This window comes from Caretta caretta, chromosome 9 (genome assembly GCF_965140235.1).
Source record: "Caretta caretta isolate rCarCar2 chromosome 9, rCarCar1.hap1, whole genome shotgun sequence".
Lineage (NCBI taxonomy): Eukaryota > Metazoa > Chordata > Testudines > Cheloniidae > Caretta > Caretta caretta.
Window position 1 is genome coordinate 7,855,059 of NC_134214.1, and position 27,580 is coordinate 7,882,638.

The 27,580-nt window shown below is 51.1% G+C and overlaps 1 protein-coding gene across 6 annotated transcripts in view; it reads left to right on the top strand.

Annotated features, from left to right (window-relative positions):
* The first annotated feature begins 19,411 nt into the window (after positions 1-19,411).
* DVL3 (dishevelled segment polarity protein 3) overlaps positions 19,412-27,580 on the top strand; it is a 43,338-nt gene continuing 35,169 nt past the window's right edge. For 3 of the 6 annotated variants that reach the window (XM_048862913.2, XM_048862915.2, XM_048862914.2), the window contains exon 1: positions 19,412-19,617. In XM_048862913.2, the coding sequence (XP_048718870.2) occupies positions 19,451-19,617 (167 nt within the window). In that variant the 5' untranslated portion in view covers positions 19,412-19,450. The remainder of the gene's footprint in view (positions 19,618-27,580) is intronic. The other 3 variants (XM_048862908.2, XM_048862911.2, XM_048862910.2) reach the window with 1 other exon arrangement.

The window sequence follows — 27,580 nt, forward strand, 5'->3', positions numbered from 1 at the left end:
AATATGGAATTGGGATAATTGTTCAACCATGTCCAGCAATACCACCATCTAAGATAGGAGCTGGAGAACAGTTTACCTGATTAGAACTCCTGCACTTCAGTTTTCTACTAGCCGGGAGAGGCTCCCTTTTATTCAGAATTAAGTTACAAAGATGCATCTTAAATCTCAATGAACCAATGCTGAGAGTTACAAAGTGTATATAACACTACGCCCTCCTGATATTATGTGATTTTGAGGGGCAGAGGGTGGCAACAAAGCCCTTTTTCAAGTGTGTTTGCAAGCCAGCTGCAAGATCCAGGCAGCTTAAAATTTCCCTGGATGTCTTGAGTATTTTTTAATAGTATAAAGATGGTTTAAAACAAATGGGTTTTGCTTGTAATTGCATAACTAACTTGTTTTGAGCAGAGGATCTGGATTCTTTGTGCCAAGGAACAAACAATTCTGCTTTCTGTGTTCTGCATTTCACAGCCTGAATTCTCTGTGCTAAAGTGGCCCATTTCTTACTGTTGTGAGCCTCTCTCTCACCCAGGGGTTATAGGCACATACAATAGAGATTTAGGTAGAATGTTCCTATGTTGCCAGACTTTGTCCTAATCCTTCAGGGCTCTTCTGAGTGGATTTTTTTTGTACTCCTGTCTCCAGGTCTGTGCTTTATAAAAAGGAGGCTTCTCAAAATAACATACTTGATCTCCTCCTCCAAGGGACAGCCATAGTGCAGTACAGTCACTTACTTCTAAAGGGCAGATAATTATATATTTTATGAAAGAGAGTTAATTACAATGCTGAAGAGCGGACGAGGCTTAATGCTTTCTCTGGTCTAGTATCAGAAGTTAGGTGGAATGCAAAAAATTTTCTTAGACGTCTTGACTGTGCTGTAAAATTAGCTACCCATTTTTAGGAGTGATGGAAGTGGTAGATTCATGTATTTTTAAGGCCAGGAGGGGCCATTATGATAATCTAACCTGACATCCTGCATAAAACAGGTCAGAGAATTTCACCCACTGGTTCCTGAAGCAAGCCTGTAACTTCTGTGTGAACAAGGGTATATCTTCAGAGATGCATCCAGTCTTGATTTAAAGACTTCAAGACCAACCATTTTTACCACTATGTCATCACAGACTGGTCTGAACAGGTTTTCATGACGTGCTAAAAATACCTGTAGCCAGACTATGGAGGTGTTTACACCATGGGAAGCAGTGGTGCTCACTAGCTGCTACAAAATTTTAGACCAGGTCTACAGTATAAACTTACATCACTCAGAGGGGGTGAAAAATCCACACCTGTGAGCGACACAATTATACTGACCTAAGCCCTGGTGTAGACAGTGCTATGTCAAGATCCGGGCTTCTCCCATTGACTTAGCTATCGCCTCTCGTGGAGGTGGATTAACTATACCAACAGGAGAAGCTCTCCCATCAGCGTGGTAGCATCTTCAGGACTACTAACTGTTGTCTGTAACCTATCATTTAAATCAGCTTCTGTACCAAATGACTGGAGGATAGCTAATGTGATGCCATTTTTTAAAAAGGGCTCCAGAGGTTATCCCGGCAATTACAGGCCAGTAAGCCTGACTTCAGTACCGGGAAAACTGGTTGAAACTATAGTAAAGAACAAAATTGTCAGATACATAGATGAACATAATTTGTTGGAGAAGAATCAGCATGGTTTTTGTAAAGGGAAATCATGCCTCACCAGTCTACTAGAATTCTTTGAGGGGGGTCAACAAGCATGTGGGACAAGGGGGATCCAGTGGATATAGTGTACTTAGATTTTCAGAAGGTCTTTGACAAGGTCCGTCACCAAACGCTCTTAAGCAAAGTAAGCTGTCATGGGATAAGAGGGAAGGTTCTCTCATGGATTGGTAACTGGGTAAAAGATATGAAACAAAGGGTAGGAATAAATGGTCAGTTTTCAGAATGGAGAGCGGTAAATAGTGGTGTCCCCCAGGGGTCTGTACTGGGTCCAGTCCTATTCAACATAGGATCAAAAATGATCTCAAAAAAGGGATAAACAGTGAGGTGGCAAAATTTACAGATGACACAAAGCTACTCAAGATAGATAGATAGTCCCAGGGAGACTGAAAAGCTACAAAAGGATCTCTCAGAACTGAGTGGGGAACAAAATGGCAGATGAAATTAAATGTTGATAAATGCAAAGTAGTGCACATTGGAAAACATAATCCCAACTATACATATAAAATGATGAGGTCTAAATTAGCTGTTACCACTCTAGAAAGAGATCTTGGAGTCATTGTGGATAGTTCTCTGAAAATATCCTGCAGCTGCAGTCAAAAAAGTGAACAGAATGTTGGGAATCATTAAGAAAGGGATAGATAATAAGACAGAAAATATATTTCCTCTATATAAATCCATGGTATGCCCACATCTTGAATAATGCATGCAGATGTGGTCGCCCCATCTCAAAAAAGATATATTGGACTTGGAAAAGGTTCAGAAAAGGGCAACAAAAATTATTAGGAGTATGGAACAGCTGTCGTATGAGGAGAAATTAATAAGACTGGGACTTTTCAGCTTGGAAAAGAGACGACTAAGGGGGGATATGATTGAGGTCTATAAAACCATGACTGGTGTGGGGAAAGTAAATAAGGAAGTGTTATTTACTCCTTATAAACAACCCTGATATTCTATGATTAACACAAGAACTAGGGGTCACCCAATGAAATTAATAGGCACCAGGTTTAAAACAAACAAAAGGAAGTATTTTTTCACACAACGCACAGTCAACCTATGGAACTCCTTGCTAGAGGATGTTGTGAAGGCCAAGAGTGTAACAGAGTTTAAAAAAAAAACTAGATAAATTCATGGAGGATAGGTCCATCAGTGGCTATTAGCCAGGATGGGCAGGGATGGTGTCCCTATCCTCTTTGCCAGAAGCTGGGAATGGGCGATGGGATGGATCACTCAATGATTACATGCTCTGTTCTTTCCTTCTGGGGCACCTGGCATTGGCCACTGTCGGCAGGCAGGATACTGGGCTAGACGGACCTTTGGTCTGACCCAGTGTGGCCGCTCTGATGTTCTTATGATGCACTACAGTGGTGCAGCTGTGGCAGTTCAGCATAGGTGCTGGAACTAGGTGCCACACCTGACTTGAAGGGGTTTCCATCATATCCAGGGTTTCAGTTTGGTTCCATGGCTCTCAGCACCCCTGGACCCGCAGTTCGTGTAGATTTAAGCGTACAGTCTGTTCAGCAAGGATTCCTTTTGGAACTGGCTTGCTTAGCCTAGTCCCTTACTCCTAATTTCCTTGGCTCTGGGGTCTTTACTCCCATGCATTGAGTGAATCACACATAACAAGACTTTTGCAAGCAATTAAGTCGGTGTTTATCAGCTGGGAGTATTTAATCACTTGTCCCATTTTTAAAAAGCAGCTGCGGAAATGAGTCTGTTAATGATATGAGCTGCAGGATTTGAACTATGGAGCTGGAGCAACATTACAACTACAGAGTGCGTACAGCCTAATTTCTCCATTCAACCTTACATGGCCTGTCAGCACCTACCTTATCGTTGAGGAGCCTGCCACTAGAGAATACTTTGAAAACTCCCTCGTGTTGTGCTGCAGCCTTACTAGCAGAAAAGAGTCTGCCAGGAGTTGGGAGTGCAGAAGGATGACCCTCCCAGTGCCAGCCACCCCCACCTGAGGGCACCCAGGAAAATCTTTAACATTAGCTCCCTGTATGGTCCCAGGGCATCGCCTGCTGGACAGGCAGGAGCTGAAGTTGCACCATAGGGGGATACAAACACACTGAGAGGGGAGCTGTTACAGCAGACCTCCACATGTCCAAGAGCATTACAACACAAGAAGAGAGAGTTATGCTACATCCTTGAATATCTTTGAGGCGTTAACACTGCATTAGGAGGGCAGTTACAGTGGATCCCTCATGCCTTGATGACACTCTCCGATGAGAAGGGGCACATTAAACTAGACCATTGCACGGCTGGGACTGTTGCCAAGATCCCTGTGGAGTTGGACCATTCCTCTGCCAGTCACTATTCTGCGTGAAGGGCCATTGTCTACAGAAAGAACTCCAGACCAAGGCATTTGGCAATTTCCCCAGGGCTGAAGTGGAAAAACCACCCATTCCCCTCTTCCTGCCTCCTATAGCTGCTGCTTATTTGCCAACTTTTCCTGCTCTGTGCTTAGGGCTCCAGTTAAATATTAGATTGATCTCCCTCACGCCGGGCTGTGAAAAATTGGAGCCATAGCTAGGTCGACGGAAGAATTCTTTCGTCAGCCTAGTTCCTGGCTCTCAGAGAGGTGGATGGACCGAAAACCCCCTTCCATCAACGTAGTAGACATCTATACTACATCGGCACAGGTGCACCGCCAGAGCTATGCTGCTGTAGGCGTAGTACCCTCAGGAGCTATTCTTGAAGGTTTTTTGTTTGTTTTTGGCAGGGGGTGCGGGGCTAAACTTAATGTCAGGCTAATAGATTCCCAGCCAAGCGAGTGCAGCTCCCTGCCAGCAGCACTGCCTGAGTGACCCAGGCCCATCGGCAACAGTCACAAGAAAAACTAGATAAGAAAAACTACTACATGCTACAAGGGGCCACAGCAATGGTTCCCTCACCCCACCTAGCAATATTGTTAACCTATCCAACTATACTCTCAGCCCAGCAGAAGCAGCTGTTCTATCTCGGGGCCTCTCCTTCTGCTCCTCCACCCCCACGAACATGATACAGTTCTGTGGTGACCTAGAATCCTATTTTCGACGTCTCCGTCTCAAGGAATATTTCCAAAATACCTCTGAACAACATACTAATCCACAGAGGTCTCCCTGCCAACACTACAGAAAGAGGGATTCTAGATGGACTCCTCCTGAAGGTCGAAACAGCAGACTGGACTTCTACATAGAGTGCTTCCGCCGACGTGCACGGGCTGAAATTGTGGAAAAGCAGCATCACTTGCCCCATAACCTCAGCCATGCGGAACGCAATGCCATCCACAGCCTCAGAAACAACTCTGACATCATAATCAAAAAGGCTGACAAAGGAGGTGCTGTTGTCATCATGAATAGGTCGGAATATGAACAAGAGGCTGCTCGGCAGCTCTCTAACACGAGTTTCTACAAGCCATTACCCTATGATCCCACTGAGAGTTACCAAAAGCAACTACAGCATTTGCTCAAGAAACTTCCTGAAAAAGCACAAGATCAAATCCGCACAGACACACCCCTGGAACCCCGACCTGGGATATTCTGTCTACTACCCAAGATCCATAAACCTGGAAATCCTGGGCGCCCCATCATCTCAGGCATTGGCACCCTGACAGCAGGATTGTCTGGCTATGTAGACTCCCTCCTCAGGCCCTACGCTACCAGCACTCCCAGCTACCTTCGAGACACCACTGACTTCCTGAGGAAACTTCAATCCATCAGTGATCTTCCTGATAACACCATCCTGGCTACTATGGATGTAGAAGCCTTCTACACCAACATTCCACACAAAGATGGATTACAAGCCGTCAAGAACACTATCCCCGATAATGTCACGGCTAACCTGGTGGCTGAACTTTGTGACTTTGTCCTTACCCATAACTATTTCACATTTGGGGACAATGTATACCTTCAGATCAGCGGCACTGCTATGGGTACCCGCATGGCCCCACAGTATGCCAACATTTTTATGGCTGATTTAGAACAACGCTTCCTCAGCTCTCGTCCCCTAAAGCCCCTACTCTACTTGCGCTATATTGATGACATCTTCATCATCTGGACCCATGGAAAAGAAGCCCTTGAGGAATTCCACCATGATTTCAACAATTTCCATCCCACCACCAACCTCAGCCTGGTCCAGTCCACACAAGAGATCCACTTCCTGGACACTACAGTGCTAATAAACAATGGCCACATAAACACCACCCTATACCGGAAACCTACTGACCGCTATTCCTACCTGCATGCCTCCAGCTTTCACCCTGACCACACCACACGATCCATCGTCTACAGCCAAGCTCTGCGATACAACCGCATTTGCTCCAACCCCTCAGACAGAGACAAACACCTACAAGATCTCTGTCAAGCTTTCTTACAACTACAATACCCACCTGCAGAAGTAAAGAAACAGATTGATAGAGCCAGAAGAGTTCCCAGAAGTTACCTACTACAGGACAGGCCTAACAAAGAAAATAACAGAACGCCACTAGCGGTCACCTTCAGCCCCCAACTAAAACCCCTCCAACGCATTATTAAGGATCTACAACCTATCCTAAAGGATGACCCAACACTCTCACAAGTCTGAACAAAGTGCAAGCTGGTCTCCATATTGGAAGAGAAGATTGAAGGTCTGGAGCAACAGATAACGACCCTGCGTTGCATACGGGAAACTGAGGATTTTCTGGACAAAACTCAGGATAGGCTTCTAGGGGCACAAAGCTCTACAGATACAGAGCAGGTTGCACAGAGGAGCCAAGAGGCCAGTGAAGAAGCTTGGCAACATGTGACCTCCAGAAGAGGTAAGCGGAATGTCCGGGTTCCAGTAACACAGACACAGGTAACTAACCGCTTTCATGTTCTCTCCACAGGTATCGTTGCGGAGAGCGGACCAGATGATATGTCTGGGGCGAGAAAGCAGAAGGAGACTCCGCTGGTTGGAAGGCATGAGATGCGCTGTCCTGAGGTTGGGAGTTCCACGACCACCACTCCCAAGAGGAGAAGGCGGGTGGTGGTGGTCGGGGACTCGCTCCTCCGGGGGACTGAGTCATCTATCTGCCGCCCTGACCGGGAAAACCGAGAAGTCTGCTGCTTGCCGGGGGCTAAGATTCGCGATGTGACGGAGAGACTGCCGAGACTCATCAAGCCCTCGGATCGCTACCCCTTCCTGCTTCTCCACGTGGGCACCAATGATACTGCCAAGAATGACCTTGAGCGGATCACTGCGGACTATGTGGCTCTAGGAAGAAGGATAAAGGAGTTGGAGGTGCAAGTGGTGTTCTCGTCCATCCTCCCCGTGGAAGGAAAAGGCCTAGGTAGGGAGCGTCGAATCGTGGAAGTCAACGAATGGCTACGCAGGTGGTGTCGGAGAGAAGGCTTTGGATTCTTCGACCATGGGATGGTGTTCCAAGAAGGAGTGCTAGGCAGAGACGGGCTCCACTTAACGAAGAGAGGGAAGAGCATCTTCGCGAGCAGGCTGGCTAACCTAGTGAGGAGGGCTTTAAACTAGGTTCACCGGGGGAAGGAGACCAAAGCCCTGAGGTAAGTGGGAAAGCGGGATACCGGGAGGAAGCACAGGCAGGAATGTCTGTGAGGGGAGGGCTCCTGCCTCATACTGGGAATGAGGGGCGATCAACAGGTTATCTCAAGTGCTTATATACAAATGCACAAAGCCTTGGAAACAAGCAGGGAGAACTGGAGGTCCTGGTGATGTCAAGGAACTATGACGTGATTGGAATAACAGAGACTTGGTGGGATAACTCACATGACTGGAGTACTGTCATGGATGGTTATAAACTGTTCAGGAAGGACAGGCAGGGCAGAAAAGGTGGGGGAGTAGCACTGTATGTAAGGGAGCAGTATGACTGCTCAGAGCTCCGGTACGAAACTGCAGAAAAACCTGAGTGTCTCTGGATTAAGTTTAGAAGTGTGTGCAACAAGAGTGATGTAGTGGTGGGAGTCTGCTATAGACCACCGGACCAGAGGGATGAGGTAGATGAGGCTTTCTTCCGGCAGCTCACGGAAGCTACTGGATCGCATGCCCTGATTCTCATGGGTGACTTTAATTTTCCTGATATCTGCTGGGAGAGCAATACAGCGGTGCATAGACAATCCAGGAAGTTTTTGGAAAGCGTAGGGGACAATTTCCTGGCGCAAGTGCTCGAGGAGCCAACTAGGGGGGGCGCTTTTCTTGACCTGCTGCTCACAAACCGGGTAGAATTAGTGGGGGAAGCAAAAGTGGATGGGAATCTGGGAGGCAGTGACCATGAGTTGGTTGAGTTCAGGATCCTGACACAGGGAAGAAAGGTAAGCAGCACGATACGGACCCTGGACTTCAGGAAAGCAGACTTCGACTCCCTCAGGGAATGGATGGCCAGGATCCCCTGGGGGACTAACTTGAAGGAGAAAGGAGTCCAGGAGAGCTGGCTGTATTTCAAGGAATCCCTGTTGAGGTTACAGGGACAAACCATCCCGATGAGTCGAAAGAATAGTAAATATGGCAGGCGACCAGCTTGGCTTAATGGTGAAATCTTAGCGGATCTTAAACATAAAAAAGAAGCTTACAAGAAGTGGAAGGTTGGACATATGACCAGGGAAGAGTATAAAAATATTGCTAGGGCATGTAGGAATGTTATCAGGAGGGCCAAATCGCACCTGGAGCTGCAGCTAGCCAGAGATGTCAAGAGTAACAAGAAGGGTTTCTTCAGGTATGTTGGCAACAAGAAGAAAGCCAAGGAATGTGTGGGCCCCTTACTGAATGAGGGAGGCAAACTAGTGACAGAGGATGTGGAAAAAGCTAATGTACTCAATGCTTTTTTTGCCTCTGTTTTCACTAACAAGGTCAGCTCCCAGACTGCTACGCTGGGCATCACAAAATGGGGAAGAGATGGCCAGCCCTCTGTGGAGATAGAGGTGGTTAGGGACTTTTTAGAAAAGCTGGACGTGCACAAGTCCATGGGGCCGGACGAGTTGCATCCAAGAGTGCTGAAGGAACTGGCGGCTGTGATTGCAGAGCCATTGGCCATTATCTTTGAAAACTCGTGGCGAACCGGGGAAGTCCCGGATGACTGGAAAAAGGCTAATGTAGTGCCAATCTTTAAAAAAGGGAAGAAGGAGGATCCTGGGAACTACAGGCCAGTCAGCCTCACTTCAGTCCCTGGAAAAATCATGGAGCAGGTCCTCAAAGAATCAATCCTGAAGCACTTGCATGAGAGGAAAGTGATCAGGAACAGCCAGCATGGATTCACCAAGGGAAGGTCATGCCTGACTAATCTAATCGCCTTCTATGATGAGATTACTGGTTCTGTGGATGAAGGGAAAGCAGTGGATGTATTGTTTCTTGACTTTAGCAAAGCTTTTGACACGGTCTCCCACAGTATTCTTGTCAGCAAGTTAAGGAAGTATGGGCTGGATGAATGCACTACAAGGTGGGTAGAAAGCTGGCTAGATTGTCGGGCTCAACGGGTAGTGATCAATGGCTCCATGTCTAGTTGGCAGCCGGTATCAAGTGGAGTGCCCCAAGGGTCGGTCCTGGGGCTGGTTTTGTTCAATATCTTCATAAATGATCTGGAGGATGGTGTGGATTGCACTCTCAGCAAATTTGCGGATGATACTAAACTGGGAGGAGTGGTAGATACGCTGGAGGGGAGGGATAGGATACAGAAGGACCTAGACAAATTGGAGGATTGGGCCAAAAGAAATCTGATGAGGTTCAATAAGGATAAGTGCAGGGTCCTGCACTTAGGACGGAAGAACCCAATGCACAGCTACAGACTAGGGACCGAATGGCTAGGCAGCAGTTCTGCGGAAAAGGACCTAGGGGTGACAGTGGACGAGAAGCTGGATATGAGTCAGCAGTGTGCCCTTGTTGCCAAGAAATCCAATGGCATTTTGGGATGTATAAGTAGGGGCATAGCGAGCAGATCGAGGGACGTGATCGTTCCCCTCTATTCGACATTGGTGAGGCCTCATCTGGAGTACTGTGTCCAGTTTTGGGCCCCACACTTCAAGAAGGATGTGGATAAATTGGAGAGAGTCCAGCGAAGGGCAACAAAAATGATTAGGGGTCTGGAACACATGAGTTATGAGGAGAGGCTGAGGGAGCTGGGATTGTTTAGCCTGCAGAAGAGAAGAATGAGGGGGGATTTGATAGCTGTTTTCAACTACCTGAAAGGGGGTTCCAAAGAGGATGGCTCTAGACTGTTCTCAATGGTAGCAGATGACAGAACGAGGAGTAATGGTCTCAAGCTGCAGTGGGGGAGGTTTAGATTGGATATTAGGAAAAACTTTTTCACTATGAGGGTGGTGAAACACTGGAATGCGTTACCTAGGGAGGTGGTAGAATCTCCTTCCTTAGAGGTTTTTAAGGTCAGGCTTGACAAAGCCCTGGCTGGGATGATTTAACTGGGAATTGGTCCTGCTTTGAGCAGGGGGTTGGACTAGATGACCTTCTGGGGTCCCTTCCAACCCTTATATTCTATGATTCTATGATTCTATGATTCTTGGGAGACAGGCCAGTCCTTGCCTACAGACAGCCCCGCAACCTGAAGCAAATACTCACCAACAACCACATACCACACAACAGAACCACTAACCCAGGAACTTATCCTTGCAACAAAGCCCGTTGCCAGTTGTGCCCACATATCTATTCAGGGGACACCATCACAGGGCCTAATAACATCAGCCACACTATCAGAGGCTCGTTCACCTGCACATCCACCAATGTGATATATGCCATCATGTGCCAGCAATGCCCCTCTGCCATGTACATTGGTCAAACTGGACAGTCTCTACGTAAAAGAATAAATGGACACAAATCAGATGTCAAGAATTATAACATTCATAAACCAGTCGGAGAACACTTCAATCTCTCTGGTCACGCAATCACAGACATGAAGGTCGCTATCTTAAAACAAAAAAACTTCAAATCCAGACTCCAGCGAGAAACTGCTGAATTGGAATTCATTTGCAAATTGGATACTATTAATTTAGGCTTAAATAGAGACTGGGAGTGGCTAAGTCATTATGCAAGGTAGCCTGTTTCCTCTTGTTTTTTCCTACCCCCCCCCACCCAGATGTTCTGGTTTAACTTGGATTTAAACTTGGAGAGTGGTCAGTTTAGATGAGCTATTACCAGCAGGAGAGTGAGTTTGTGTGTGTATGGGGGTGGGGGGGATGTGAGAAAACCTGGATCTATGCAGGAAATAGCCCGACTTGATTATGTAAAGAGTTGTCACTTTGGATGGGCTAGCACCAGCAGGAGAGTGAATTTGTGTGGGGGGGTGGAGGGTGAGAAAACCTGGATTTGTGCTGGAAATGGCCCACCTGTTGATCACTTTAGATAAGCTATTACCAGCAGGACAGTGGGGTGGGAGGAGGTATTGTTTCATACTCTCTGTGTGTATATAAAGTCTGCTGCAGTTTCCACGGTATACATCTGATGAAGTGAGCTGTAGCTCACGAAAGCTCATGCTCAAATAAATTGGTTAGTCTCTAAGGTGCCACAAGTACTCCTTTTCTTTTTGCGAATACAGACTAACACGGCTGTTCCTCTGAAACCAGTCACAAGACTTGTCAGTGTTGCCTGGAAATGATCAAGTGGGGATTCCACCCTGGATGTCTGGGAACCCAAGGAAACTGGCCTGTTCCCTCCAAGGGGAACAGCTTATCCTCCCGACACATGGGATTCTAGCCCTGACGGTGGGTGATTTTTCAGAGTCTCGTCTGTGCTGAGCCCTTGGCAGTAGGATGCTTTCTCCTGGCTTCACTGTTTTGCCTACAGCACCCTCATGTGCGGGTACTAGACAGTGCAACAGAATCCCTCTCCAGTAGAACTGGCTAACGCTCCCAGCAGCTCCCGTACAACTTTGCTCGTCAATGAGACCGTTTCTCAAAGGGATAACATTAGTCACATAGGTGAAAGGAGTTCCCGGGTCTCAGGTAGGAAGAAGCTTTCCTAACCAGCCACCAACTTGCACGTGTTTGATGAGGAATCTACTGCTGGGAGGGGACTGTTTTCCCTGCAGCCCTCAGGGGCACTAATGGGGAAATCCAAGGAGATCACAAGGAGTGTGGAGAAGCAAAGAAGGGAGGTGTCAGAGACGCAGAGGGAGTCTGAGATGGGGAGTGTTAGAACTGGGGGGGGGGCACATGATTGCGAGGGGTTGAGATCGTAAAGGGGTGGGGGTGAGAAAGAAAGGGGGTGGGGGGGTCAAAGGACAGCTTGGGAGACCCCAGGGTCCGTGCACACATGTGTGGCTTTGTTTGTAGGAGAACCTGGAGTCGCAATTAGGTGTCCCTTGGCAGGGGCTGGGGTTGGAGGGAAGCTGGGGTGGGGGAGAGAGTTCTGGGGTGGAGAGAGCGGTTGGAGCCTACAGGGGAGCCTGAGAGCAGGTTAGATGAATGGTATGTGTGTGTTCAGGCTGTCCTGGAGCTCTGTTAGGAGTGGGGGCAGCTGGTGGGTGTCAGGAAGACGGGACTGGAGGGAAGTATGTGTGTTCAGGAGTGGGGGCTGTCCTGGAGCCCTCTGTGGGGCAGCTGATGGGTGTAAGGGAGGGGGCTGTATGGAAGCCAGGGCTGAGGGGGGTGGGTATGTGTGTGTCTTGGGGGAGGCTGTCCTGGAGCCCTGGGGTTATAGAAGGGGACTGTAGGGAAGCTGGAGCTGGATGGAGCTCTATGTGTATTTGGAGGTGCAGGGAGCTGGTGGATGTAGTAGGGGGCTGCTGGGAAGACTGGGTTGGGGGAGCTGTGTGTATTCAGGAGTGGGGAGCTGTCCCAGAGTCCGGGGGAAGGGAGGTGGGAAATCAAGATGTCTGGAGAAGCTCACGAACATGGGTGCCAACCTCAAGGCAGACTGTCAAGAAGCAGGACACAAACCCCAAATTGGTTGTGTGTTCTATAACTAAATTTCACCCACCAAGTAACAAGTGTGAACTCTGTAAGCACTAGAACAACCTTCCCACGGAGTCACACATAGTCCCCTTGAGCAGGCACTCTGGTCTATCTTGCCACCCAGGAAAGGCCGCCTTTGTGATAGATGGTCCCTTTTACCAAAACTCACAATAATAGTCAGGTTACTCCCAATCCCAAAGGACCAGTCACTTACCCTAAATCAATTCCATCCCAGATCTCTCACCAAAGACAACACTGGCAGTCAATCCTGGAGTAGTTAATAAATCTTTAGTTAGATTAAGAAAATATATGAGTTATTTACAAGATTAAAGCAGGGGAACGTAACACACACAAATGAGTCAGTCTTAGGTTCCAAAAGGTGATAGTAACTACTATATATGCAAGCTCTCTATGTTCTTTAGGGCTAACCCAAACTAAACAGCTTGGGGATCCCTTGCTTATGCTTAGAAATACTGCCCTTTCTGAATGCCAAGCGGCATAGGGATGATAATTTCTCTTTAACAGGGATTTTTATTCCCTTCCCCCAGCATTCGAGCTATGATAGGATGAGGTACCCTCTTCATGGGCATGAGGGAAGCCATCAACAAAGTCTTTTGTTCACTGATGTTCCACTGTGGTTTGTCTGGCTCTTCTTTTGTTGGGGAGGAGGTAAGGTAAATAGTATTTAACACTAAAAGCTTCTCCCGACTGTGGGTTTTACAGTTTTAGCAAACACTTAAATATTACCTTATAACAGGGGGTAAAGATGTTGCTAGTAAGATTAAGGGCTTGGCTACACTCACATTTTATAGCGCTCTAACTTGCTGGCTCAGGGGGGTGGAAAATCACCCCGAGCACAGCAAGTCTGAGCGCTTTAAAGCGCTAGTGTAGACAGGCTCCGAGTGCTGGGAACCGCTCTCCCAGCGCTCAGAGCTAATCCCCTCCTGGAGGTGGATTACCAGGAGCGCTGGGACATCTCTCTCCCAGCGCTCCTACGCGACCACACTCACACTTCAAAGCGCTACGGCGGGAGCGTTCCCGTGACAGCGTTTTGGCATTTCCAGTGTAGCCATGCCCTTAAGTAAGCAGCCTACAAGCATTTAATAAAGTCTAAACACTAAACACATTCTTATATCTTTTTTTAACCATGGTAACGCACAGACGAGCCAGACTGGTTTCCAGCTATGCATTTGTCAATGTTCAGTGGGGCCCAGGGCCTGTGCAAGGATATTTTGCGCCCTAGATGAAACTTCCATCTTGCGCTTCCGCATATATCAAAATCTACTACATTTTATTCTACCTTTAGAATCCTAGAATCTCAGGGTTGGAAGGGACCTCAGGAGGTCATCTAGTCCTACCCCCTGCTCAAAGCAGGACCAATCCCTGATTTTTGCCCCAGATCCCTAAATAGCCCCCTCAAGGACTGAACTCACAACCCTGGGTTTAGCAGGCCAATGCTCAAACCACTGAGCTATCCCTCCAGAATATCCAATTATTGTTAATAATACAAATTATAAAATTAGAATGACAGGTTTCAGAGTAGCAGCTGTGTTAGTCTGTATTTGCAAAAAGAAAACGAGTACGAGTGGCACCTTAGAGACTAACAAATTTATTTGAGCATAAGCTCACAAAAGCTTCTGCTCAAATAAATTTGTTAGTCTCTAAGGTGCCACTCATACTCCTTTTCTTTTTGAAAATTAGAATGGCGGATACGCCGTCATACAACAACGGACAATATCAGTATGACAAATTTCAACAACCTACACACGTATATTCGCACATGATAAACATATACACTCAAATACTTAACATACGCACACACCTGACGCAGAGTTTTAGCGAAATGATGCAGCAGCGAGTGCCAGAGACTGAGATCTGAAACAACTCAACAAAAATAATTAGCCTCTGTCGACAATCTCCGAAACCTAGTCAACTTAGCACTATAACCGGCCTGTCAGGACGGGTGATGGCCACGCGCGATGAGAAGGACGACGCCTTGGCCGCTTTGTACCGTCGTGAAGCAGCATGCTTGTGCCCGCCACGCAGAGCTGGCGTAGGCTATAGCTGTAACGTGTGAGAGAACAACCTCTTTTCTTTATTCATTCGTTTTCCATCAATAGTGTAAAAAAAAAATTGGGGGGCACCGCTTTTTGGCACCCCCAAATCTCAGCACCCTAGGCGGCCGCCTAGTTCACCTAGTGGTTACACCAGCCCGGCTGGCACCTGGTCTGCCAGCATCACAGGGGAGCTGGTGGGTGGTGTAGGAGGGGGCTGTAGGGAAGCTAGGGCTGGGGGAAGCTGTGTATATTCAGGTAGGGGCTGTGCTGGACCCTTGTGGCGGGGGGTGGGAGGGAAGCTGGTGGGTGTAGGAGGGGGCTGTAGGGAAGCTGGAGCTGTATGTTCAAGGGAGCTCTGTGTGTTGGGGGGCTGTAGGGATGTGGGGGACTCTGTGTGCTGCAGGACTGCAAGGAAGCTGGGTCTGGGTGTCTCTATTCTGGGGGGAAGTAGGGAAGCTGGAGGCTCTGCATGCTGCAGGGAAGCCAGGACTGGGGGCGGGGGGCTCTGTGTGTTGCGGGGCTGTAGGGAAGCTGGGATGGGGGGCGCTCTGTGTGCTCAGGGGGCTGTAAGGAAGTAGGGCTGGAGGGCTGTGTATTGTGGGGCTGTAGGGAAGCAGGGGGGACTCTGTACTCAGGGAGGGTTGTAAGGAAGTGGGGCTGGGGGCTGTGTGTTGGGGGACTGTAGGGAAATGGGCTGGGGGGGTCTCTGTATATTGGGGGACTGTAGGGAAATGGGTTAGGGGCCTCTGAATATTGGGGGGCTGTAGGGAAGTGGGGTTGGGGACTCTGTGTATTGGGAGGCTGGGGGATCTATGTGCTTGGGGGCTATAGGGAAGCGGGGGGCTCTATGCACTCAGGGGGCTGTAGGGAAGCAGGGGGAGCTCTATGTGATGGGGGGACTGTGTGCTCGGGGGCTGTAGGGAGGTTGGGGGGCTCTGTGAGCTCAGGGGGCTGTAGAGAAGTGGGGGTGAACTCTGTGATGTGGGGGCTCTGTGTGCTCGGGGCTGTAAGGAGGTTTGGGGGACTCTGTGCACTCGGAGGGCTGTAGGAAAGGGGGGGCTCTGTGTGGTGGGGGCTGTAGGGAGGTTGGGGGGGCTCCATGCCCTCAGGGGCCTATAGGGAAGCTGGGGGGAGCTCTGTGTGCTCGGGGGGCTGAAGGGAAGCTGGGGGGGGTTCAGTGCACTCACAGGGCTGTAGGGAAGTGGGGGGGCTCTGTGGTTTCAGGGGGCTGTAGGGATGCAGGGCTCTGTGCTCTCGGGGGGCTGTAGGGAAGCGGGGTGGGGGGTGCTGTGCTCTCGGGGGGCTGTAGGGAAGCAGGGGGCTCTGTGCTGTCGGGGGACTGCAGGGAAGCGGGGGGGGGCTGTAGGTATGTTGGGGCTCTGTGCTCTCGGGGGGCTGTAGGGAAGCAGGGTGGGGGGCTCTGTGCTCTCGGGGGACTGTAGAGAAGCAGGGGGCTCTGGTTTTGGGGGGCTGTAGGGGAGCAGGGTGGGGGGCTCTGTACTCTCAGGGGGCTGCAGGGAAGAGGGGGGCTCTGTGCTCTTGGGGGGCCGTAGGGAAGCGGGGGACTCTGTGGTTTCAGGAGGCTGTAGGGAAGCAGGGGGCTCTGTGCTCTTGGGGGGCTCTGGTTTTGGGGGGCTGTAGGGAAGCGGGCTCTGTGGTTTCAGGGGGCTGTAGGGAAGCAGGGTGGGGGGGCTCTGTGCTCTCGGCGGGCTGTAGAGAAGCGGGGCGGGGGGCTCTAGTTTTTGGGGGCTGTAGGGAAGCAGGGTGGGGGGCTCTGTGGTTTCAGGGGGCTGTAGGGAAGCGGGGTCTCTGTGGTTTTGGGGGGCTGTAGGGAAGCGGGGCAGGGGGCTCTGTGGTTTTGGGGGCTTTAGGGAAGCGTTGGGGGCTCTCTGCTCTCGGGGGGCTGTAGGGAAGCGGGGTGGGGGGCACTGTGCTCTCGGGGGGCTGTAGGGAAGTGGGGGGGCTGTAGGGAAGCAGGGGGCTGTGGTTTTGGGGGGCTGTAGGGAAGTGGGGTGGGGGGCTCTGTGGTTTCGGGGGGCTGTAGGGAAGCAGGGTGGGGGGCTCTGTGGTTTCGGGGGGCTATAGGGAAGCAGGGGGGCTGTAGGGAAGCGGGGGCTCTGTGGTTTCAGGGGGCTGGAGGGAAGCAAGGTGGGGGGCTCTGTGGTTTTGGGGGGTTGTAGGGAAGCAGGGTGGGGGGCTCTGTGGTTTCAGGGAGCTGAAGGGAAGCGGGGGCTCTCTGCTCTCGGGGGGCTTTAGGGAAGTGGGGTGGGGGGCTCTGTGGTTTCGGGGGGCTGCAGGGAAGTGGGGGGGCTGTAGGGAAGCAGGGGCTCTATGGTTTCAGGGGGCTGTAGGGAAGCGGGGTAGGGGGCTCTGTGGTTTCGGGGGGCTGTAGGGAAGTGGGGGCGCTGTGGTTTCAGGGGGCTGTAGGGAAACAAGGTGGGGGGCTCTGGTAACGGGGGGCTGTAGGGAAGCAGGGTGGGGGGCTCTGTGGTTTCGGGGAGATGTAGGGAAGCGGGGTGGGGGGCTCTGTGGTTTCAGGGGGCTGTAGGGAAGTGGGGGGGCCGTAGGGAAGCAGGGGCTCTGTGGTTTGGGGGGGCTGTAGGGAAGCCGGGGTGGGGGGCTCTGTGGTTTCGGGGGGCTGTAGAGAAGCGGGGGGCTCTGTGGTTTTGGGGGGCTGTAGGGAAGCAGGGGGCTCTGTGGTTTCAGGGGACTGTAGGGAAGCGGGGTGGAGGGCTCTGGTTTTGGGGGGCTGTAGGGAAGCGGGGGGGCTGTAGGGAAGCGGGGCCGCTGTGGTTTCGGGGGGCTGTAGGGAAGCAGGGGCTCTGGTTTCGGGGGGCTGTAGGGAAGCGGGGTGCAGCTCTGGTTTCGGGGGCTGTAGAGAAGCGGGGGGCTCTGTGGTTTTGGGGGGCTGTAGGGAAGCAGGGGCTCTGTGGTTTTGGGGGTCTGTAGGGAAGCGGGGGGCTGTGTGGTTTCAGGGAGCTGTAGGGAAGCGGGGTGGGGGGCTCTGTGGTTTCGGGGGGCTGTAGGGAAGCAGGGTGGGGGGCTCTGTGGTTTCGGGGAGCTGAAGGGAAGCGGGGGCTCTGTGGTTTTCGGGGTCTGTAGGGAAGCGGGGGGCTCTGTGGTTTCGGGGGCCTGTAGGGAAGCGGGGTGGGGGGCTCTGTGGTTTTGGGGGGCTGTAGGGAAGCGGGGTGGGGGGCTCTGTGGTTTCGGGGGGCTGTAGGGAAGCGGGGGGGCTGTAGGGAAGCGGGGGCTCTATGGTTTCGGGGGGCTGTAGGGAAGCGGGGAAGGGGGCTCTGTGGTTTCAGGGGGCTGTAGGGAAGCGGGGGCTCTGTGGTTTTGGGGGCTGTAGGGAAGCGGGGTGGGGGGCTCTGTGGTTTTGGGGGCTATAGGGAAGCAGGGGGGCTGTAGGGAAGCGGGGGGGGCTGTGGTTGCGGGGTGGGGTGCTCTGTGGTTTCGGGGGGCTGTAGGGAAGGGGCTCTGTGGTTTCAGGGGGCTGTAGGGAAGGGGGTGGGGGGCTCTGTTGTTTCAGGGGGCTGTAGGGAAGCAGGGGCTCTGTGGTTTCGGGGGGCTGTAGGGAAGCGGGGGCTTTGTGCTCTCGGGGGACTATAGGGAAGCGGGGCAGGGGGCTCTGTGGTTTTGGGGTGCTGTAGGGAAGCAGGGTGGGGGGCTCTGTGGTTTTGGGGGGCTGTAGGGAAGCAGGGGCGCTGTAGGGAAGCGGGGGCGCTGTGGTTTCAGGGGGCTGTAGGGAAACAAGGTGGGGGGCTCTGGTATCGGGGGGCTGTAGGGAAGCAGGGTGGGGGGCTCTGTGGTTTCGTGGAGATGTAGGGAAGCGGGGTGGGGGGCTCTGTGGTTTCGGGGGGCTGTAGGGAAGCAGGGGCTCTGTGGTTTGGGGGGGCTGTAGGGAAGCGGGGTGGGGGGCTCTGTGGTTTGGGGGGGCTGTAGGGAAGCGGGGTGGGGGGCTCTGTGGTTTGGGGGGGCTGTAGGGAAGCGGGGTGGGGGGCTCTGTGGTTTCGGGGGGGCTGTAGGGAAGCGGGGTGGGGGTTCTGTGGTTTCGGGGGGCTGTAGGGAAGCAGGGGCTCTGTGGTTTGGGGGGGCTGTAGGGAAGCGGGGTGGGGGGCTCTGTGGTTTCGGGGGGCTGTAGGGAAGGGGCTCTGTGGTTTCAGGGGGCTGTAGGGAAGGGGGTGGGGGGCTCTGTGGTTTCGGGGGGCTGTAGGGAAGCAGGGGCTCTGTGGTTTGGGGGGGCTGTAGGGAAGCGGGGTGGGGGGCTCTGTGGTTTCGGGGGGCTGTAGGGAAGCGGGGTGGGGGGCTCTGTGGTTTCGGGGGGGGCTGTAGGGAAGCGGGGTGGGGGTTCTGTGGTTTCGGGGGGCTGTAGGGAAGCAGGGGCTCTGTGGTTTGGGGGGGCTGTAGGGAAGCGGGGTGGGGGGCTCTGTGGTTTCGGGGGGGGCTGTAGGGAAGCGGGGGCTCTGTGCGGTCAGGGAGGCTGGGAGCGGGGCTCGTTGCTGAGGGGAAGCCGCCGCGCGCGGGGCCGGGCGGGCCGCCCGGGGAGCGGGAGCGGGGCGAGGCCGGGCCGCGCTCTCGCTGCCCAGTGAAGCCCCTGGGACTGGGGGCCGCGGGGGCGGAGCCGGAGCCGGAGCCGCCGGAGTTTGCGCTGTAGCCGGGCGGCGCTGGGACCCGGAGAACAAGGGCGAGGGGGACCCACCCCGCGAGAGGCCGGGCCGGGCCGGGACGCTGTGTTCGGGGGGCTCCGCGCCGGGGTCGAGGGGCGCCGGGCCGGGGGGCGCTCGGGGCCCGGGGGGCTGCGGGCCTGGTCGGGGCCCGGGCGGGGGGCGCCATGGCGGCCGCCGAGACGAAGATCATCTACCACCTGGACGAGCAGGAGACGCCCTACCTGGTGAAGCTGCCGATCCCGGCCGAGCGGGTCACCCTGGGCGACTTCAAGGGCCTCCTCAACCGGCCCAACTACAAGTTCTACTTCAAGTCTATGGACGATGACTTCGGGTGAGTGGTGGGGGGGCACCCACCAATCCTGGCCCCGGGCTGTGCTGGGGGGCTCTCTGGGGGGTACCCCCCAATCCTGGCTCCCGGGGTGTGCTGGGTTGGGCACCCCTCCATCCCAGGGCTCCTAGCACTCTCAAATGTCCATGGCTGGGTTAGAAGGTTGGGGGATTTGTACCTTCTTCCCCAAATCCTCTCTCATTTTGGGGCTCCGTAATCTAGTTTTTCTGACACCCCCCCACAAAAATCTGCATCTCTTCAAGGAGCCACCAACCATGCAGGCACACGCTTAATTTTCCTGTGGAGCCCCTGATCCTTTCCTCTCCCTGGGATATTCACATCCCTTCACCCCATTCTGTCATCTACCTGCATCCCACTCTTTTCCAGTCTCTGGAAAAGTCACCCATTTCTGGCTGAGGAGCTCTGCTCCTCCTCTCTTGCAGAGCACCTGCTTGGGAAGGGGTTGCAGAGCCCGTCTTGCTTGGTTTTTCCCCCCCTCACAGGATTCACAGTTTACACTAGAACTTGTGAGGGGGCGACTGGGGGTTGCAAGTGGCCTATAGTTTCACACTCCTCCTAGCTCCTTTCTACTACAGCCAAAGACTGCCTCAGGCTGTGACCTTGTTCAGTCTCATAAATTAAACAGGGCTGGGCCTGGTTACTGCTTGGATGAGAGTCTTTCAGATAATTCTGAGTGCTGCAGAAAGCCGTGTGTGGGAGTCATTAGGGGGTACTTTCTCTGCTGAGTCCGTTTTGACCCAAATGCCCCAGTCTGGTGTTAGGTCTGGAGATGACCGCTTTTAGTTTAGACTTAGAACCAATGTTGAGCCTATTCATGGTCCTGAAATGAGTTGGTATTACCTTTTGTCCAAATTCCAGTTGAGTTAAGTACATCTTCCTGCCCTACCTTCTCTCTGGAATTTCAGTTGTTTGCACTACATATTCTGTGCCTAAATTGTTGTATCCCGTTGTTGGGTACTGCCAAACTGCTGCTGCCTTCCCTTCAGAGGAGGCTGCATTTCAGTGGTGGGTGAAATGAATTCTCTATGCATATTGTTTGTAAATAAATGCTTTGGGATCCTTTGAAATATTGATCTCAAAATGAATTGGAACTCTTGACTGCACCACTGCCATAGAGGTGGAAAAGTGTCTGTCTGCATTTGTCAACCAAGAGTAGTAATACATCGCAATGTCTCAAGTTGTGGCCAGGGGGTCTGGTGGAAGCTGCAGGGACCTGTGTTAGGCCTGGTCTTATTTCATAGCTTCACTAATGATCCAGAAGAGGAGGCGTATGGCAGATCAGTGAAATTTGCAGATGAACCAAAACAGGGAGGAGCTGCAGATACCAGTGAGGACAGAGAAATGATACAGAGAGACCCAGTGAGACTAGAAATGGGCTGCAAATAATAAAACAAGGATCATCTTGGACAAATGCAGCTCATTCAATGGGGGAAGGGAATAACCCTAAACCTGGATCCTCTTTGGGTGGAAGAAATCTGCAGTGTGGGAGTGGATGAGAGAGACTGAGGGGGTGGGCAGCAAATCAGACAGGAGTCTGCAGTGTGATATGGGGTAAAACGCTGGTCAGTGTGGTTTTGTTTTGGTGCCACGTACTTCTATGCTGCTGAATAAATCATCTAATTGAGGCTGCAGACACAGAGGCCTCAAGTTCTGGAGCAGGGAGGGGAGAGTCTCTCTCTGCCTGACTCTGGGGAGAACCCATCTGGAATGCTGCGTTTAGTTCTGGGTACCTGCTCGTTCAGGGAAGTGTAAGGAGAACGATCTGAGGGTTGGAGGGAGACAGTAAGACTGATCCAGCTGTGGAATTGTTCCCAAGGAAGGGGCGGGGACCCTGTCACATGAGATGTTTTGGTAACTTCTAAATAGTATAAAGGAGGGAATAACTTTCAACTGACCCACGGGGAGGTGGGCTGGCAGGTACCTACTCGGGTCTTGTATCTCCATCTTAGTAAGATGCATGGGGAGGAGAGATCGTAATGATTTGTAGAAGGGCATGGACACTTGCAGTGCCATGTGAATGACTGAAAAGAATTGCTGTGTGATTGAGATAGAAAGGGGTGGTATTCATGTGCACTTATTACTCTTTGCCAGACAATCTGCCCCTTTTCCCCAGGTTGCCCCTTCCCCCAGCACCTGCAAGGAGGAACATGGCTTGTGTGGAGTGAGTCTCCTAAGCCAGCCTGGTTCTGACAGTGGGAGAACTTCTAGAAACTACTTCTTTATGAGGCAGAGGGAATGTTGGAGCCTGAAGGTTCAGTGGCAGCTGGTAAACCAGAAAGGAGAAGCCTCCAGCTGGGATGGGCCTTGGCCCTGGTTCTAAGGAGACAAAACTCTGCAAGCTGTCTGCCAGGGATGGATGCATTTCACTCTCCCCAGAGTCAGCCAGATTTACCTGCTAATACAGGCCTAACAATTTCCCCTTTCCTCCTCTGCCCTTAGCCCAGGCCTGGTCAATTCCGTCTTTTCCACCTTTCTCCAGGCAGGACAGCTCTGGCATGGCGTTCCCTTGGGAGCTCCGTTCAGCTCTCCACATCCCAAAGCAGCAGTGCAGCCACTGGCTTAGGCCATGTCTTCTCTGTGAGCACTAGGGCAGCACAGCTATGGCACTTTAGTGTGTTAGGGTAGACACTTGCTACGGCGCTGAAGGCGCTTTTCCGTCACTGTAGATAATCCACCTTTCTGAGCAACAGTAGGTGGGTTGATAGAAGAATTCTTCCATTGATCTGGTCATGTCTACCCTGCGGGTTAGGTCAGCACAGCTACAGTGCTCCGGGGTGTGAACTTTTAGCTATGCCAGCCTAACATTTAACTGTAGACCATGCCTTAGCGTGTGGGATTTTCCTTTCTTTTATTTATCTTGGTAACATCTGTTTGCTCTGAGTATCAGGATTGCAGGGAGGCTGATTCAGAGTTTTCATCTCCTTGGAAATGTGAACCAAGATTCTCCTTACTGAGTGCGGAGTTGCAGGGCTGATCAGCAGTTAATGATAGCCAAAGTGCAGGGTACCCAGCCTTGGAATAAGCGAATCCCAGAACGGTATCTTCTGTGGGAAAAGAAAGAAAGAAACCCAAGAATAATTAATCTTGCAAATTTGGAAGAGGGGAGGGTTAAACAGAGAGGTTGCAAGGTTTCCTGAGCTAGTCCTCATGGGGAAATGTGTTTATTACCCACCCACGAAGCAGGAGTCTGTTGCTGGACTGAGATGCGACAGCTACAAATGGCAGTAAAGTCCCCTTGGGTAAGTCACTTAATCTTTCCGTGCCTCAGTTCCTCATCTGTAAACCAGCCATTATAATACTGCCTCCCATCCTTTGTTTGTCTTGTCTCTTGAGATTGTAAGATCCTCAGGGCAGGGACTCTTACGTGTGTGTGTTTGTGTGTGTGTGCAGTGCTTCACCCAACGGGCCCCGATCTCAGTTGATACAGTAATTTAAAAAAAAAAAACCTAAAAAATCAGGGTACCCGTGCAAGGACATCACAAACACTACACCTCCTGAAGCCCCATTGTAGCTTGCATGGTTATTCAGTAAGGGTATGGATCTCAGTAATGTGTGAAAAGGCTCCCCCAAGTTGTCATAGTGAAATGGTGTCTTGCTTTGTGCATCACAAATGCAGGTTTCAGAGTAACAGCCGTGTTAGTCTGTATTCGCAAAAAGAAAAGGAGTACTTGTGGCACCTTAGAGACTAACCAATTTATTTGAGCATGAGCTTTCGTGAGCTACAGCTCACTTCATCGGATGCAGGTCTTCTCTGCAGTCTGTGCTATGATACAGTTGCAAGGGTTAAACTAAAGGTGTGATTTTTAAGCCAGTTTAAATTAACCTGGTAAAACTCTGCTTGTGGCTGTTCTCTCAAATCAATTTAAACCAGGTTTTTATTGGTTTAGATTTTACCTGTAACCAATATAACCAGTTTTAAACCAATAGAAGCATGTCCATGTAGTCCTTGCTCTGGTTTAATTTAAGTGGTCTTTTAAACTCATGCAATTTCTGTGTGTGGGTAAACTGTTAGCAACTGGCTCAAGGGTTTCCCTCTTCTCTCCTCTCCCTAAATCCTTAGCTGCCTGAAAGTTTTAATTTTCCCCCTTAGTCTGCTTCTTTTTCTCATAACTCCTCTTGTGCTTAAGGAAGTGGTTGGTCTGAGCGATTGGTTGTTTTGCTTGTCTCCATTGTGCCTTGCCAACTCTTCTGTTCCATTCCATTGCAGTCTCTGGACCTCTGTGATCTCCCCTTTTTTGGCAGTGATAAGACAAACTAGCCCCCATGCCCTTTTGTGCTGCATCACTTAAAGGACACAAGTGATTTGGAGTGGGATGATGGGGTGCTTCTGCTGCTTCTCCCATTGATTTTTGCTTCTCCCACTTGTATTCAGGAGTTGATTCCAACTTTAACCTTTGAACAGTACCGAGTGATTTCCAGGTCTCAGCTGGCAAGCGAAAATTGGTATCCAACTAATCACCAGCCTGATAACTAATCCAGGCCTGTTTAATTATCACTCAGCTTTCCAAAGATGGGTTCAAGGCTGAGATTAGGAGAGCTTTCTGGAGACCGAACAAAGCAGGCCCTGCTGGAATTCCCAGCTTGTGGGTCGGACGCTGTTGGTATTTGGCGACCTCATCTCGCGCACATGTGCATGGGGAAATGTGTTGATGTCTGCTGAGAGGCTGGCTGATTTATTTTTATTGTGGGATCTTTCTGAAATCAGTGCCAGGAGCCTCTGTCTTCCTGGTTGAGAGTGTTTGGAGACAAGGAATGGATCCTATACTTAATAAGCAGTGTCAATCCCTAAGAAGTGGTGAGCTGCCTCACAGTGTGCCAGCACTTTGGAGCCTGAGATGATATTTTCTTGTATGCGTAACTTTCTTGTTTGCAGAAGGCTCTTGGCTTTGCCCTGTTCCTGGTGATAGGTGCTGCTGTCACTCAGACTGGATTGCATGCAGGGAGAGGGTGAGAGAGAATCTGTTGACAATGTAAGTGAGCTTACAAGGCTTGGAAACCTTGTGTGATTTGTTTGCTTACTTATTTCCCTTGTGGTAAGTCTGGGTAAGTGGCAATGCCTGTCCTGCACCTCTCCTCCTCCTCCAGCTAGTGACCCACTAACTGTGTCCTTACTCATACTGAGGGGTAGGGTGTATGCTGTCCCTATGGTGTTCGGGGGCTGAGCACAAATCCGTTGCTGAGTCTTTCCTAAGCAGTTAAATTCTAATTGAGGAGAAGGGTTGCTTGTTCCCTGGATGTCCCCCAATCCGCTGCTGCAAAGACAGGAAGGGCTGAGGGGACAAGACAAACGGTTTAGTTGAATTGTAGATGCCTGCAGTGTTGGGTGCTCTGTGTAGCTCTGTTTAGGACAATTCGTCTGACTCAACCTAGAAATCCTTGTGAAAAAGCACCTGGCTCCTAGGACAGAATTGATGTGGTTGGCCGATGCCTAGCATGTTGACTGGCCCTCCCCCAACCAGGTTATTCCTTCTCAAGCTGACCAGAAAGCTTGAGGTCCTTGGAGGGCAGTGTTCAGCTCTGAGACATGTTCACAGTACGCTCGTCTATTGCAGTCTCTCCTACTTAGCTGTGAGGGTACAGAGGTCTCCCTGCTGATCAGGTGGGATGGAGTTGCCTGAGTCGGGGCGAATGGTTATTTGCAATGTTTCTTGGGTGTCTGAATGCTGGGCTCTGCACCCACTGACCGGCTGTGCTTCCTGCCTTGTAGGCTGCTGAGCACATGGCTAGGGACTGCCAGCCTCTCCCTGCTCTTCTGGCAAGTTTCCACACCATTCTCCCCAGTGGGGTGTGGCACATAGACACTGGAGTTGATCCTAGTCGTGGCTATTGCAGGAGCCTGTTCCCAAGTTGTGGGGAGGAGGCAGAGCAAGAGCACCAGGGCTGGGGTGTCACAGATATGTGTGGGGAGGGTTAGCTGCTCTACTCACTCCAGGATGGCATTGCATGTGCCTACATTGCTGCACCTTCCTGCTCAAACCCAGCTATTAGACTCTGTCGGTGTCCAGCCCTGTCTGTGTTGTGGTTGGCACCATCTTACCGACCACCATGTTTGATGGCACTCGTACCCGGGCTTCTTTGCCATGGAGAGGTGTTCTGTAAGACAAGCTAGGCAAATTGGGCCCTGTCTACGGTACACAAATAACAAACCTTCACAACCCTTACTGAACTTGGTTGCAGCTAACAATGAATTGAAAAGCTGAACACGGACTTCTTGACACAATTCTGATTCCTGAAAAAGTCTGGAAGGTTTTGTTTTTGTTCTGGTGTGGAACGTAAACCAGTTTTGGGACTTCAAAATTTGTCGTGAAACGGAATTGCTGTCCTCTAGCCATCTCTAAGTGCCTCTGAGCTGAGTTCCAGCATGTTTGATCTGGCATTTTGTCTGTGATCATGGCCAAACATAGCCTTGTTCTCTGCCTGAGCTGCCTGCTCTTGGTTGTTAATGTCACGGTTTCAAGCATGGTTCTCAGCCCATCTGCTGAAATGTATTCCACTGGATTTAACCCTTGTATAAACATGGCCCTTCATCCTTGTTTCCCTGAGTTGCTGTATGCTGTCCATCACAAGGTCCTATTTGGTTATGATGTGGCGAAATGGGAATTTTCTGTAAATTTTTGTGAAACCTATGTGTGCCTCAGTTTCTCCTGTATTTCACATGCCTACCCAGTAGTGGAGGAAAAAGGACTGTTTTCTCTCAGACAGGCTGAGAGAGAGACATGGGTATGAAACGTCTTCTGTATTTTCCACAGTATGCATCCGATGAAGTGAGCTGTAGCTCACGAAAGCTTATGCTCAAATAAATTGGTTAGTCTCTAAGGTGCCACAAGTACTCCTTTTCTTTTTGCAAATACAGACTAACACGGCTGTTACTCTGAAATGGGTATGAATGTCATCTGTCTGAGCCTGAATGGATCCTTAAAAGGACTGACTGAGGCTGACCCCATCTGAGTGGAAAATCTGAGAAGACCATGGCAAATCCAGTCACCAGGACATTGACACCTGGCAACTGATGCCCAGAGGGAGAGGGGTTTCCCCACCGCTCAGCAGGGAAACTGAGCAAAATCCCCCAGCTCGAGAACAAAGAACTGGGAAGGAGTGAGGTGGAGGGATCGGAGTTGGCTGTTGGAAAGAGTCGGGCCTCTCACCTGGGAACTGCTCCTGGTAGCTCACGAAAGCTCATGCTCAAATAAATTGGTTAGTCTCTAAGGTGCCACAAGTACTCCTTTTCTTTTTTAGAGAGACAGAGAGAGACAGAGCCTGAACATGGAGTTCATTACAGCTTGGCTGGGCTCTGGGCTAACCAGAATGGGCTTGGACTATGCTTTTACCTTCAGTTCTCTGTGCTCATCTAAGGACTTCCCAGGCTGCGACCAACTGACTGATAAACCTGACGGTTTTTGACACTGAGCGTCACTGCAAATACTAGTGCGTTAATCCCTACAGGGTGGACAAATGTCTACCAGGGTCTGTCTCAGCTGGACTCTCTGGACGGAGCTCACAGGGTGAAGCAGGAGGGCTGGAGCCCCAGACGTTCAGTCTAGGAGGTGGTGAGGCCTCATGGCCCACCCTGAAGGAAGAGTGATACCCCTTGGGAGTCCGGCACATCGAAGGGATTCCTCCCAGAGACTGTTCCAAAGCTGAGGGCATAGCACCAATCCTATGGATCTGTGACATATGGTTCTGCCAGAAAGGGTGTTTTTTGTACTCAGTATTAAATTGGCTTCAGTCGCTGACTCTCTTTTCTGAGCTCAGTGGTCTGCCACTGGCTTTCAGTGACAGCAGGCTCTCGTGCTTTGAGTGAAGGAAAGAGGCCTCATGCACGTAGCAGCCTGCCAGGGAACATGTGAGACTTTGGTCGGGGGGTATCTCTGGCTTCTGTGGTCAGGACAGTGAGTGCCCTCCCCCAGTGCTCACTGGAAGAATATGATACTGTTGGTTTTCTGGT